Here is a 15,987-nt window from a genome sequence, read left to right on the forward strand (position 1 = left end):
TTTTTGCTGTTACATGCTGGGTGATTCAGTTAGTAGGGCCGCCACTTCTGCCTGGTCTCTTATGCTGTGCCAGCTGAAAGTACACAAAGGGATAGCACGAAAGGGTTCAAAATTTGGATTTTTTTTTTTTTGATTCCTTTGTAGGTAGCATACAGTCACTGCTCCAGGCTGGGAACCACTGAAGTGGAGCTTGCTAGGCTGGGGTGCGTGCTGCAGGCAGGTGTGTGTACTGGGAAATGCCACTTGGACTGGATGTGAGGGTTCCCAGTACCCAGTATTTGGTTTTGAAAGGTCCTGTAAATCTTCTGACATCAGCCTGCCTGAAATTTCCACGCAGCATTAGAAGGTGTTGTCATTGAAGGCTTTGCGTTTGAAGGAATTTTCCAGCAGAAGACAAGAACCAGCACCCGCTGTTTTGATGCACAATTCTTTTCCAACTGATCACAAACCAGCAGCAGTTCCAGTGATTTAAAGTAATGGGTTAATAACTTTAAGAATCTGTATAAACGCTGTCATATCTGCACCAATAGCATAATGAGAAATTAATATCTTTATTGTATAATAATCATGACGTAAAAATGCTGAGCATTATTGCTGAAATGGAGCTGCGAAGCTGGTGGCCTGTATATGCAATACTTAATACTGTTTAGCATATGCTGCTACGGTACATATACAACCAAACCCTTCCTCCTGTGTTGAAAACATCCTAATTGCTAGTGCAGAAAGCACCAATCTATTTTTGGTGGGACCACACAGAACATCATTGAAACCACATTTTTCCTGAGTCTCAGCTGTTGGAAGGAATTCTGCACTACCTATAATATCATTAAATATATTCTTATACCACAGTAAATAAACTGGGGCCTTGAGAAAAGAAGGTGGCTGTAATGATGCCGCTATAGTGTCACTATAGTGATGAAGGTGTATATAGTGATGGCCAAATTTTTACTATGAGGTAGTTTCCCAGTGTTACAAGACTCTTAATGAGAAAAGAAACAATGAAAGTAAAAACCTATCGTCAAAATTTGGGAGAGGTGTGTGTGTGTGTGTTTTTTTGCTTTTTCTCTTCTTAAGAGAATTAGAATCAATTAGTCATTAGCCATTCTTAAGTAATATAATTTTTCCAAAATTCCAAAATTTTTCCAAAAGAAAACATTATTTAAAAAAAAAAATTGTGGCTTGCCATATGGTAAATTAAACTACAGAACTACAGGTTAGGAGCTGATTGACAGTGGGCTATAACGTTAAAGCCAGAGGCTAAGGTAATTTGCCTTTTTTGCTGGAGTCCAAGTTTACGTTTTAGTCAACAATGCTTTTTCTTTGTGAGTGGTGTTCTCTGAGTCAACTTCACAGCTTTGATTTCTCCCCCCCGACCCCCATGGCTGATGCAATTAAAATTGCATATATTTAGATGTATGACATTTTTGATCCTCCAAGCCTAACATTCCAACAGCAGTTCAGTACCATCTCCCTCAATAACTTCAATTCTCTTTTTAAAGAATAACAAAAATAATTGTGATGACAAACGCTTTTGTAATCTCTGTCTTAATGTGCTTTTACAGTTTCATGATAGGATATTTTTTCCTTCTATTAAGCTGAAGTTTGTGAGTGTCTTTTGCTTTAGAACTTGCCATGTTTACTTACCACTTCATTGTCTGAGTGCCACAAAAATGTACTTGAGATTCGGTGCTACAGGCTGTTCAAACTCTTTAATTAGCATAGAACATAGCAGGTTATTAGGTTGAGCTCAGTAGGGTGACCATAGAATGATATTTTCCTGCCCTACCTCAGCTTTTTAGTTCTTTCTAGCATTTGCCAATGGATTAAGGCATTCTGTTCATCTCTGGAAATCCAAATTACTCTCTGCCCTACGTTGTACAAAATTATTTCTTCAGTTTGTGCTGCCAGTAGAGGACACAGTGAATAGCTGGCTTATTCTTAGCTTATGCACCTAGATGTTTAGATACCCGGACTTTGTTTCATCTTTTAGCTTTCTGATATTTCTGGACCTGTTTCTGTGATCTACCTCCCAGACTCACCAAGCTTAAAGGCTAAGATTTACCTATTAATTTCTGAACATTTGGACAGTAATCATTTGGACAGGTATCAGTTCTGGGACAGAAAGAGAGAGCTCTTCTGATCAGTCTTGGTGATCAGTGCTGACCATCTTATATATGTTTACCATCTAATTTAATAGATATAGATTAATAAATGCATGAGTAGCTTCCCTGGTGCTTTACACAGCCCTGGGAAGCTTCAACCATTTACCCCCATCCTAACTCTGGATACTGAACAACCCACTCTTTCTAGAGGTTCAGAAGTCTGAGTGATGCAGAGAAACATAAACCATCCTCCGAAGTCCTCCCTTTGTGCAGACTCCTGTATTTCTTTTATGTCTTATGCAGTACAGGATAACAAATGCATTTTCCCTGGATGCAGGTAAACGATGACCCGTATTTTCCATTCTGCCACTTGCAAGACCAAACTTCCACAGTGGAGGCAGAGAGAGGAAGTACTCTTGCATGCTTCCTGTTGCCCTGCTGGAGTAAAAGCTCAAGGTGTCTCGGGCAGGTTCATAAGTGTGTTTAGCTCCCCTTTTCATTTGTTTCCTTGGGCTCTGCTACTTGTGTCAGGACAAGGCCAGAGGCCTGTTGACTTTGTAACTTATTTGGTCCTTATACTCTATCCAGCAAGGGACATAGGGTATGATAGGGACAGGTATTTAGTAAAATTGTATAAAATGATTAATGTACTCAGTGTAATTTTTCTCTAGTAGTTTGGGAAATATTTTTCCCATTATTCAGTAACAATAATACATATAATTTCTGCATGCATTTCTTTTGTCAGGGAGTATCTTCAGATTTGAAGAGAAAGTGCTGAGAAGTAGGGAGATGAGAATACAGGACATATCACAGAAATCCAAGCAGCACAGTAATAGAAACGACATTGCTCTAAAAGCTGTTTTGAAGGTGCAAAAAAGTTTTGGAAAATTCACAGGTTTCCAATGATTTTTAAGCTAATCACTTTGATTCAGATGTTTCTATTTCAAATAACAAAGATGTTTATTATTTTTCTGTGTTTTAATTTTACCTTATGGTCTTGAAAAGCAAAAGTATATTCCAGTTTCCTACAAGTAATGACACCATTACATTGGAAAGATTATTCTGGATTAATAATTATATATATTTGAACCCTTCAAATTTGTGATTTATCGAGAATGTAAGCAAAGGATTAACTTTCCTTCCCCAGGCATGTGCATGCAAAAACTGCACCTACCAGCCGCAAGCATTTCAAACTGAAACTTAAGAACACTGCCTACAAATCTGTTTATTGTACAGATAGAATGATATTTTTGTAGTTTAATGACACAGATAAGTGGTGAGTATTCATTTTTGCCACCTAGCCCCAGATGCCCATCATAAGAGTGTAGCTGTTAATCATTCACTGATCTCTTTTCCTAAGCCTCAACAAGAAACTGGGGACCACTAAAAACATGCTCCCTTTCATTAAAGAGGAAATTATTACCATATATTTTTGTAATAACCAATAACATATCAAATTACTTACATTTATAGCTTGTAATCAAGTTTATGTTTAACCTCTAATCCCCATGAAGTAGGTAATGACTGGTTTGTTAGTTAACCACTCATGGGAAGTTAAGGGCAGTTAACAATCTACCAAACCAGTCATTAACTACAGTAGTGACTGATTTCGCAGGTGTTATTGGCATTATAAACTTCCTTCAATGGTTTGTAACAGAAATATTAATTTGTAAAGGAAAATAACATATTTCAGTTACTATGCTGTGACAGGCTGAAAAATTTGGTAGTTTCATTTTATTTCCTTTCTTCTCTTGCCTATACCCCTATACATGCACTGATCAGTATGTAGAACAAGGGAAGTACTTGCTGTAATCTTAAACTACATGTATAGGTCCTTTTGCAACAAGCAGTGGCAAGTACGTTAATAGGATTAGTTTAGACAAATGTGGACTCTTGGATGAATTTCCTAGTGGTAGGTAAAAAATGTCCTCCCTCCGTTAGCATTTGGAGCCTGTAGCAACAGTGTCATGGCACTGGTGTATTGTGATATAAATGAAGATGATTCAGCATGACATATGCTTTAATTATGTGTTTCATTTAAATACTTTTTGTTCCATGTTATAAAGCATGCTAATTAAAAGGTAGTGTTTCACAAGCATAATTTTGATGCAGAATAAATAAGAATAGCTTGTTTATTTATGTAATTTAGGTATCTCAAAGAGGTTAAAAGTAGAGTCAAGCTAAGAATTTTCATCACTTATCCAGGTTAGCTTTTTCTTTGGTTTGAATGCTTACTTGAATAGTGAATAAGCTAGCTGTTAAAAAACTAAGTTCTCCACTTGAATAGTTTCTAGCTTTTATGTTTCTAAAATCATGCAGCAGTATTGGGTTCATACAAGTATCAGAAGCTTGTTTATGCTAATGCATTTAAACCATTAAGAACTTAAAATAAATACCTCATATTAGATCTCATGTGTGCTTCATGTTCTGATTGATCTGAGGCCCACCATGAAGCTACATTAAGAGGATCCCTTTTTCGGATCTGGGTTTTAGAAGGTGTTTGGTACTTTATCATGTGAGCTCTAAAACTACTGAAAAGTAGGCTTGTGGTGTTCTGGAAACTTTCATGCTGTTACGTCTATGTTTGGTGCACTCTTTGTTTTAAAGCAGAGAATAGTTATTGCTCTTTATGTAAGAGTGATCAAAAAGGAAAGGCAAAAAGTAGTAGATGTCTCTCCTCAGGTTACACCATCTAGGACTGTGGTCCCAATACGAAAATGTTTGATTTATGTTTAAGCTCTTTGGAGAACTCCTATTGAACTGCAGTCTCCCAAAGAGGGGAAAAGTACCCAGTCCCTTATATTTAGAATAGAAGGTAGCTGCATGAAACTGTTGAAATGCTATTTTGTGTCTCTTTTGCTGCACTGTTTCTCACTTAACTCCAGGTCTTGGCCTCGTTCCCTCTGTCCCTCTGTTCTTCTGTTTTATATAAAATTTCCCAATTTGGCAGAGTACTTAAAATTAAAAAAAAAAAAAAAAGGAAACAATGTAGTCTTTTAAATTGAACCTTGTTTTAACTTACTCTCTTCTACATGTGAACTATAAACACTTGTGGTAAAAATACAATCTGGAGTTGAAAATTTAATTATCAGATTTCACAGTATGTTCTGGGGGGGAGGTTGTTTGTAGTTTAAGTTTACTTAGGGCTACGTTTGCTTTATGGGAAAGCAGTCTCACAGGTCTAAAACTCTTCCAGGCTTATGAAATATAGGATGTCTGTATGTGTGGTCTTTCCCAAAGCAGGCTGTGTATAGCAGCCCCTGTGTGGAGTTGGTGCCTCAGGGAACCGTGTCCATACAGCCCATACAATTTCTAAAGCTGCTGGAAGCTCCTCAGATATTTCCAACAAGGAGGATGATTGATGTCTACTGGAGCTGTATGTTCCTTGAGAAGTGGACATCTCTTTGATAGGTACCAGTCTGAATCTGCTCATTTCACATAGGTCATCGAACAGCTGTCGAATAGTAACAGCTTTAGGTCACAACTAGCTTGGCCCACATTTGAACCAGTGACCTAGGGGTGAAGGGCATTTTCTGGTACTATCAATCCCCTCAGACATCAAGTCCCTCTTATAGGCTTTCCACTGGAACTTCCACCAGATAAATTGTGCCTGTGATTTCATTTAATGTGACACCAGATCCTGTAAGAAAAATATCTCACTGACTTGTCAATGGAAGTTCTTTGATTTTTATTTAACAATATATAGCACCACTTTACAAAGCATCACATTTTTTATACCGTGGGTATTACATGGGTTAAAGATAGCCATACTCAAATTGTAGTTTTGCAGTTACAGGCTGATCTACTGTACTGTACGTCCCTTTGGGGAAAAAAAATGCGAGTTCCAGCTACAGATTATCAGGAAATTCCAGCCAAACTGTAATTGCATTGTGATAATGCAGTACTTTGTTGCTGTGCAGGTTAAGTGATATCTTCATTACGTAGCATATCATGAAATGAATGTTATTGTTAAGTATAAGGACAGGACATATTAGAGGTATCTTTTATTACACAGTCTTCATTATAAAAGAACAGCTAGTGCTAAATTGTTATCCATATGATAGGTAGAGGTACATTGTTCTTGTGCTGCTGCCTCTGATTAAGACTAGGATAATGCATGGTTCCTGCCTTTTATGTCCATCAGGAAACAAGACAGACCACAGTAAAATAGATGAGCATATGCTGGCAAAAGATTAAAAAGACCAGTGGTAAAGTCCATTAATAATTCTCATATTTAGGATTTTCTTGGTACTGTACTTATAGAATCTACAACATTTAATCTCTTTTCAGAAAAACCAGCTGAGAGAACCTTTTTCCTCCTCTGACTGATAGGCCTAGATTTTCAGAGGCAGCACATTTGTCTGTCAGAGCAGTTGGCTGGTGTCGTGATTTAGTTTCCGTCAAATGATGCTGGTGTCCGGTTGATGATATAGCCTTGCTGGATATGGGGAAATTTGTTACCTTTAGCTTTGACAGGAAGATAATTGCTGATGGTTAACAGAACTGTGCAGAATCCATTGGTTTTGCAGCAACACAAGCAATGGAATCTCCTTCAAGAAGTCAGTCTTTTCACATAAACTTCTGTAGGCTGCTTCTTCATAAGACAAATTTTATTTTTTTGTTGCACCAAAGTATATCTGTGTATCTGTAGCTTTGGGAGCTTACTGACCTGAATAATAACAGTGCATCTTAAAAAGATGAAGACGATGAGGTAGCTTTATTTATATATATATATATATATATATATATATATATGTACGTCGCAGCATTTGTGATCTTTTATATTTTTCCAACATTTGTAAAAAGAAGGGGTCAGTTATTCAGTTTGCCTTTGCTAACTGAAAGTGTCTCCTGGGCATTTGACTGGTTAAATGTAAGTGGTACAAATAATAAAAATGTCTCAAAATTAGAACTGAATGTAAAAAACCTTAATATAAAGTGGCAAATTTTGAGTTAATGCAGAAGAGATTTTAAAATCCACTTTAAAATGTTAGGCTTAAAGGAAACACCATAAATTATTGTCAGTGGCAATATTTTGTGATCTCTTTCATGATTTTCAGATTTTTGTGGCCAAAGACTTCATTGGATTTTTTCCAAGAGTACTCTAATTGTTCACAGTGTTTAATCACTATATCAATATACCTTTTTCCAGTCTTGCGAGGAAAAAAGAGTCCTTCCTGTCACCCCACGTTTCTTTCTCAGGTCTGGACTGTAAAATACACAATTGCCTGAAAAGCTTGCCCCACTCTTGCTCCCTCATATGGCAGTGAAAAATAAATTGGTTTCTAATAGCAGGAGACCAAAATCTATGAATGGGTTGACCAGTAATAAATATCACCTTACTGGTAATGTGTTTTCATAATACTGGACTTAACCTTGTTTATTCTGGTTATTCTAGAAGTTATATTGATGTTAGTAAATATCTTTATTGAAGCTATTTTTCCAGCAGAGGAATTCTGACAAAAAATGGGACAACATTATGCTCATGCAGAGATGATTACCTTGCATCACACAATGTATATAATATATGCAGTAGCGTGCTTTTAAAATTACTATTGATTTTTGGGTGTTTCCCTTTAAAATGTTGATGGTCAGATTAACTGAAAACTATACTCACCTTCATATCTTCCTTTCCTTTTGCTTTTCTTTATAACCCAGCCTCCAATCATTTATCTGCTTGCTACCTGCACTGTTTCCAATGCATCTTTGCATGCTTTTTTGCTTCCCATCTGAAAGTTGCTTTCCCTAAACATACTTCTAAATGCCCCTTCTTCTTCTTGTTTTGGCTGCATGCCTGTGTGCTTCCCCTGGCCGTCTCCTCTCCTCACCCTCGGCCTGCTGCAGCCCGGCATGTACGGAAAGCTCAGGTGCCTGGACATGTGTAAGCAAATTTTCTTGAGCTGGTGAGCCATAAAATAATAAGATTATGGCAACTACTGGCCATTTGCTTTAATTCCCCTTTGCAGATTGAATCTTGTGAGGAAAGACATTTGGCATTAAACTGCCTGATCATCATTCAATGTGTAGAGGTCACAGGTGCAGTGGATGGCCAGGTCAGTAGCATGGGTCCTGTTAGCAAGTTGCATCTGCCCAACAGGAAACCATTGCTTTCTGCTTCGACAGCCTCTGGCATGGAATCCAAGTGATGCAACCTGTCAGAATCACTTGGGAAAATAAGAGCATATGGGGAAAAAAAAATGCAGAACCATCTCCCCCCCACCCCCTTTTTTTTTCTTTTCAAGAAATATTAGTCATATAATTTATTTATTTATTTATTTATTTTTTATTAAGGAGAAGGAAACTAGACAAAGTAATTTCAATTTCTTGGTCATTTAGTTCATGTATTTTTTTATACCCTGAATTACTATTGGCCTTATGTAAACTGGTGGCCGTTAGGCATTAATTTCTCAACAAGGCTAAATTGTGAGGAGTCCAACATGCAGGAAGCGTTTCTTCAACATGGTACAAATGTTTCAAACTACAGCTCTTTCCCCACTAAAGAGCTGGTCTGTCAGGACTTTGACCTAAGAATCTGATATTAAAAATTCTTAATTGACGTGTAACTTTTCTGAATTGCATTTATACACCTTGTGTAGGGCTGGTTTAGTAGTTAAGAACATGTGGGTTATGATGTGAAGTGATGGAATAAAAGAGGATGATTTCACTGAAAGTGCCATGTGGCAGCAGCTCCAGTTTAATGACTTTTTAAATAGCTTATGGGAAGAAAGAAAACCGTGTTGTATTCTCAGTGAGATGTCACCAAGATCTAAAATTAGAGAAGTTATTCTGAAACACCTAACCTTTCCCCTGAAAAACAAAGAGTGTTTAAATTGCATGTTGTGCCTCAAAGTTTCAGTCCCCTCCCACAGCCCCCTCCCCCACGACTCTGCATCATTTTATTTTCTTTACTTGGTTTTACCACTGTATGACCTCGTGTTGTATTTTTTCTGAATGACAATGAAAGTAATTGAAAATATTGATTGGCAGTACAGTTAAGTTGTCAACACAACCATTTAATTTGTCAGGAGGACTTGTTAAATTGTCAAAAATCATATAAAAAAAACTCCTTCAGTCACTGATGATATACATTAGAGATGTTCACGAATCAAATGGGCCATTTTTGAGATAAGTGTTGAAGAAAAATTCTGAAATGGCTTTCTCTAGATTTTTTTAAGGTCAGATTAAAAAGAATATCCAACGAATACCTGACTGGTAAACACATTCAGTAGAGTACCGGGACACAGTATCACCTATTTTCCAGCAGCTCCTTTACATGCTTTGTATTTTTAACAGTCTGGGTTGAAGTTTGGTGTTACTTCTGCAGCAAGTGTGTTTATTTTAGCAGTTTGTTTTAACGTTTGGGTCTTTTGATCTCAGGATTTATATGTAGGCTGTACCATAAAAGACAATGTTGTTAGTGTTTTATGGACCTTATCTCTGTCTTAGGATAAATGTTGCATTTTGTCAATGTGCAATTATGCAAAGATCTCCTTTCACTTGATTTGAATCTGCATGCCTAATCTTGGATACTGGTACAGATTAAGGTGTGCTGTGATTCAAATAAAATGATACGAACTTGTCTGTGGCATCATGCTTTTTCTTGCTAATGTTGTGCTATTTTGAACTGGAGGTGAGATTTTCAAGGTTTTCTCAGGCAGCTAGTTGCACAATTCCAGTTGGCCTCACAAATTCAACCAAAATATAATGCAATGCAGAGTAAAGTGTTCCTGCTGACCCAGGACATTTCTGCAATTCTTCCTGTAGCTTTTCCTTTTCTGGTGGTACTCTGGAAGATGTTGAGTATTTTCATTTTCCGTTGGTTTTGCCAACCCAACTGGTAGAATTGGAAAGTGAGTAACTCAACTCACCACCATTGTCTTCTGTGGTATTTGCCTTCTTTAGGACTCGTGTAAAGGAAGGTTAAAAAGAATGAAAGATTTTGTTGTAAATGTATTATAGATTTTTTCTTTTAAAGTACCTTGAAAAAGATTCATAACTTTCTCTTATACCTTGGCATTTGGGCCATGGTCTTGACTACAAAAAAAGGTGTTTAACCATAACAGATTATGGTTAGGAAATATGAGGAATAACATTTTAAGATCAAAATTCATACAACGTAAAACGTTATCAGGACTTTCTGAAGATGTTGAGTGATGTTGTAGTCTCAGTTGCAGCAAGCTGTAGTTTAGTTCCTGCTCCATATCATCATATGTTATTAAATAAAAAGCATGTGGAAGTTGCTTGCTTTACTTTGTCGATCAGAATACTGTATTATAAAGCTTAAAAATGTTTCAGACTCATTTTGCCAATCTAGGCACAAAATGTATTTCCATCTTTTTTCTCTGTCCAGCCCACACCCTTTCATTTCTACCTAAAGGGGGTTTTCTTACCTAGGAAAAAGTCAAGTAGTCCCCGTAGTTTTGTGTATTTGTGATATTTTGTGAATTTGTACTGTTCATAAAAACTTGGGATGTAAAGCATAGTATATAAATACTCATGATTAATTATTGCACCTTATTTTCTTTGAATAAAAAGCTTTATTTTTTTTGTAAGAAGTCTTTAAGTTAGTTTGAAAATAGTAGCATTTTAAAACTACCAATAGTATTTACAGCTGCAACTCATTTTTTAATAAAATAAATTGGTCAAGACTGAAACCTATTTCTCTAAGAAATCATTCTTCAAAATGAAGAGCCATTAAGAGGAAAGCAGAGATCAGATGGTCTGCAGCTGGATTTAAAAAAGTGGAAGACTGATAAATAAATAAATAACCAAGCCCAAAGCACAGTGCTGGGGTTTAGGGAGCAGTTAGCAATAATAGCTTGTCTTAGGTCAGAGAATTTCAACCTTATCACATCAGTGTGTTAAATAACATTTTCTGAAATAGGGTTTTGCCTTTTGAGGTTATAAAAAAGTGCCCTTCTCTGTTCCCCGGATGCAGAAAACCATATCATCCTCTCTGTGATTGTCCTGCCTCCAGTGCATATATTAAAAAAAAAAATACAGTATTATAAATACAATTGTCAATATACATTAATTCATCAAAGATCATTTAGAAAAAGCTTGCATGTTTTATAAGCATGTTAAATTAGCCATGTGTTCATTATATGGGAGACTTTACATTTTAATTATGATTTGTGATGTCCAAATTATAGGTCGGTGTATGTGCCTTTGTTGCAGTGGCTTTCTCTCATCTATCAGTTCATTTGAGCTGTAATATTACTTTCTTCTAATAAAATTTTAAGCTCATCAAGTTAGGACAGGAAAATTGTCCGTGGATTGGTCTCCTACTGAGCTCCAAGTATTAAGAGGGGGGTTGGGTGTCTTCAAAATTGCTCATTCTGCTTGTGGGATGCAGAGAAGCTTTGCGCTAGTCCTGACATAAGAGAAAACAGCAGCTCTAACCTGAATGTTGGAGAATCCTGACCTTAATTGTTCAGGACAGGAACAATGAATCTTGATCCTTGGAACAGTCTTAGCTATTCTGGGAAATGTAGTCATCTCTAAGTATGACAGTTTGGTTATTACTGATTAGGCATGTTTCAGATGAGATTTCCAGGGATCAGTGATTAACATACACCATCTATAAGTAATATTTTTTTCAGGGTCAGATTCTGCAGGGAGCTTGGTTACCTCAAATCCTTCTTAAGTCACTGGCTTCTTATTTAACTATTGGATGGATGTTGGTACAAAAGCTTGCAATTTTTTTTTTCCTCCAAGTGGATAGGCATACTAAATTACTTATGGAAAAGTTAATACAGCTAAAGATATGATATAGCCGAATATGCTGACTAACATTCTCCTGGGAAGTAGTTTCAATAGAACATGGGATAAATCTGTTATTTATGAAAGGAACTCTCTGTCTCTCTAAGGGTCTAATTCCTTGACTGTTGCAAAAAAAAAAAATAAAAAATTTTAAATGCAGCAGTCCCTATTTCGGTAAATGTTGTAGAACAGGTAGATTTACAGTGCTTTAAAGAAAAGTGGCATAAAACATTCACTTGACATAATAGGATGAGGGGTTAGGTACTTGCACCCTGAAAAGTTGTAGAGGCTTTGTATTAGAAGTTAACCCAAGGCGATGATTGGACATTACAATAAAGATCATGTGCTAAAAGGGAACGTAAACAGCCTGGAAGGTGTCATGGATTCACATCCATGCTGTTAAAGATGGTCTTGTGGAAGAAATGGATGTTTCCCTCTGCTCTTGTAATTTCCAACAAGCTTCTGAAAGCCAATTTTGTGGTGCAACACATTTATTTAGTACTATGATTACATTAAAGGTATTCTTTTGAGGATCTTCTGTCCTGCATATTCTTGGATGCAATGTTGAGCATTTTAAACCTGTAAAATGTGGTATGTTTTCTGGTAAGTGACCTTATATGTTGCAGGTGCTCAGTGCTTGGCAAGATCTGATTCTGTTTAAGAGATGTGGAGGAAAAGTCATCTAAATAGTGCTTGAAAAAAATGTTGGAGGTGAAACTGTAACATTTACTTTTTTTTTTTGTTTGCTTGCATTTTTTTCTAGTATATTTGTCATGACTTGATAGTCTTGAGTGGAATGGCCACTCACTATTTGAGTATAGAATCACAGAATGGTTTGGGTTGGAAGGGACCTTAAAGACGATCTAGTTCCAACCCCCCTGCCATGGGCAGGGATACATCCCACCAGACCAGGTTGCTCAAAGCCCCATCCAACCTGGCCTTAAACAATTCCAGGGATGGGGCATCCACAACCTCTTTGGGCAACCTGTTCCAGTGCCTCACCACCCTCATAGTAAAGAACTTCATCCTTATATCTAATCTAAACCTACCCTCTTTTACTTTAAAGCCATTACTGCTTGTCCTATCCCTACACTCCCTGACAAAGAGTCCCTGCTCAGCTTTCTCTTTTAGGTGCTGGAAGGCTGCTATAAGGTGTCCCCGGAGCCTTCTCTTCTCCAGGCTCTCCAACGACCCCAGCTCCCTCAGCCTGTGTTTACAGGAGAGGTGCTCCAGCCCCTTGATCATCTTCGTGGCCCTCCTCTGGACTTGTTCTAATACATCCATGCCCTTCTTGTGCTGGGGGCCCCAGGGCTGAACACAGTGCTCCAGGTGGGGTGTCATGAGAGCAGAGTGGGAGAATCCACTCCCTCACCCTGCTATGGCTGGCTTTTTAAAGTAGGTGATGTACAACTACTTTAAGCAGGGCAGGTAAATATTGCATGCTAAACTGAGTAGCACAGCCTTTCAGCCTACTGCAGATGCAGGTCTTACTGTGAATCCCAGGTTATTCTCCTCCCTGTTGTTCTATTAGCCAGAGAAGCTTATTGTGCTCAGATTAGTGCATTGTATTAAAAATAAAATTATATATTCTGCTGTTTTTCTCTCACTAGGACTTAGAGGACAAGCGAAGAGATTCATTGTGTCTTTGTCCCTGATATGCTGCATAATGCATATTGTAAGCATTTTACATGCATAAACTATGACTATTTTATTTAGTACTTAACATTTGAGGATTATGACTAACTAATCCTATTATCCAGGCCTGACATTTTCTACTTAGTATGTAAAGATGAAGACAGCAAGATAGACTCTTGTATAAGAAATCTGGCCTAGAATTTATCATGGCATCAGTTTCTAGCAACGTATCAGGTTTCATGTCATCTTGGGCAAGTCTGTTAATTTCTGATGTCTTAATTTCTTTATGTGGTCTCCTGTGGGTAAAACACAACCATTAAAAAAATATATATATATATATATTAAATTGTGTAGATATTTGTGTAGGCTGGGGGCTTGTAGTTACAATATGGGTTTGTCCTCTTAGAATGGTGGGGCATTGATCTTGGGTAGTAATGAAGGTGACAGGATGATACCTATCAAGGCATTGTCCTTGAGGCACCTAGGCAGTCCTCGCAGCCCGTAGATAAACTGGCGAAGTAACAAGTATTTGTCTACATGTTTATATCTGTGGTTAAATAATGTGCTAAAAGTTTTGCATAGTTGTTTGTAAACCTCATAGTAACAAAGTCTTTGACCAATGTCGTTTTCATGTATAAAAGATCTTGCACTGTTAAGTTTGCTTCTTTGTGAATGAACGATCCATTGTGCTATCAAAAATAATAGTTAACTCAGTTAAGTGAAGTGACACTTTCATTCACCATTGATTGCTATTTATTTATTTTGATCAGTTACTGTTTGCACTGTCATTCTTCTATGGTGTTGTCAATGTGATAAAATCATACATCCAGCTCACTTGTTTCTCTTCTTACAAAATCTATACTAAATTTCTCATGGTGCCCTGTATTTTTTAGTGCAACTGCTCGTGCAGATGCTGATTATTCCCTTTGATGGAACACACTTTTTTTTTTTTTTCCCCCCTGCAAAGTATTCAGCTATGTCTTACTTACTTGTGATTGTCATTTTCTGAAGAACAAGCTCTAATGTGGTTTTGTTTTATTGTGGAATATCTGGCATCTATTAGCCTGTAACTACCAAAAAGTGATGAATTAGTGACAGTGCATCACACTTGGTGCTTTAATTCCGATCTACACCTGGAAGTGAATTTAAAACTTCTTTCATCTCCTGTTGGTATGATCTTCAACAAAATCCAGATAAAAAGACATCTCCCACGCCCACTCTTAACTCTGCAGTCTTTGAATGCGGGGCTTGGTGATAAAAACAATATTGCATTAATTCTTTATCTAATAACACAGGCTTATTCTTTGTAACTAACAACAATGAAGGGTGTCTTTAAGAAATCTCCAGTGAGCATTGAGGCATTACAGATTAGGTCAGTAGAACTGCTGCTAGGTTGAGCATGATGGATGAGTGGGAGAATGAGTTTCTGCCGCACAGTATTGTGAAATCTTTTCATTGTCACCAACGGGCCTATGAGGGGCTGATGAATGAGGGAGCAAGTGTCAGAAACGCCCTTCCTTGCCCTGGTACACTTTTAATATCTCCCATAGCTACAGGATGAGTATTGATAAAAGTAAAGTTTAAAAATAACCATGGAGTGATAAGTAACAATGATTTAAGGAAAAAACTGCAATGGGGTTAGAGAAGGTTCATTTTCTAAAAGTGCATAGGAGAGAGGAAGCTGAACTGTGTGGACTGGAGAAGGAGCAGGAGGCTTTTTATAAGAAGCTAATGTGATGAGGATGACGAGTTCCTTGATGGATGAGTTACTTCCATCTGGTTGCAGTATATGTAATAAATAGCTATGCTCATGTTTGACCTCTTCCACTTACCAGACACATCTCTTTTGGGATATCCAGGAGAGAACCGTCCATTATGGTCAGGGGAAGGGGAAGTAGGGAAAAGAGAGAGTGACCAACATACAGAGCTTGGGAGGCTTACGGATTTGCACACAGGGCAAGGGAAAATGGTGTCAAAGTTGTATAAAGTGAACAAGAGAAAAATTGTTCCGTTAGTTACTGTGTGATGCATTTTAGAATAGGAGGCATATATTTGAAACAGTTTTCTGCATAAAAATCTTGCAAAGTCTGATCGTTCTTTTCCTGGATTTGCAGATTAAAATGTTTTTGCTTGAACTTCTATTTTTTTTTTGCAGATTCCTCTTTGTGTCTTGGCATGGGAAAACTTGACAGAAGAATTGTGTTCCTTAATGTAAACGTGTAGCTGGAGGATAGCAAGAGTCCTTACTTCATGGGTAGAATGTATCTCCGCCTTTGCAAAGTTTTATCACAACAGATAGACAGGGATGATCCACAGATTTCTTTTCCTTGTTGTGGAAAATTCATTCTTGAAAGAAATATTTCATTATAGTTTCAAGAAGTGCATTTAGAAACCAAAATGCAGTGCTAGGTGTTTTAGTGTTGGGAAAACCTTCCAAAATAATCTCAATTCCTATTTTTCTACTGATTAAGTTAGAAACGGTATGTCA

The 15,987-nt window shown here is 37.3% G+C and overlaps 2 protein-coding genes across 11 annotated transcripts in view; both read left to right on the forward strand.

Annotated features, from left to right (window-relative positions):
* LRMDA (leucine rich melanocyte differentiation associated) overlaps window positions 1-15,987 on the forward strand; it is a 668,732-nt gene that overhangs the window by 293,373 nt on the left and 359,372 nt on the right.
* The window catches only part of LOC308197317 (uncharacterized protein), a 296,269-nt gene that overhangs the window by 245,624 nt on the left and 34,658 nt on the right, over window positions 1-15,987 (forward strand). For 8 of the 10 annotated variants that reach the window (XR_013952802.1, XR_013952803.1, XR_013952804.1 and 5 more), the window contains one exon: window positions 145-1,935. Coding sequence is in view for 2 of the 10 variants with exons in the window: in XM_080597573.1 (XP_080453699.1) it covers window positions 145-148 (4 nt within the window). In the remaining 8 variants the exon portion in view is untranslated. Of the gene's footprint in view, window positions 1-144; window positions 13,540-15,654 lie in introns of those variants that run through there. The other 2 variants (XM_080597573.1, XM_080597574.1) reach the window with 2 other exon arrangements.

This window comes from Anser brachyrhynchus (assembly GCF_964034855.1).
Source record: "Anser brachyrhynchus genome assembly, chromosome: 6".
Classification (NCBI taxonomy): domain Eukaryota; kingdom Metazoa; phylum Chordata; class Aves; order Anseriformes; family Anatidae; genus Anser; species Anser brachyrhynchus.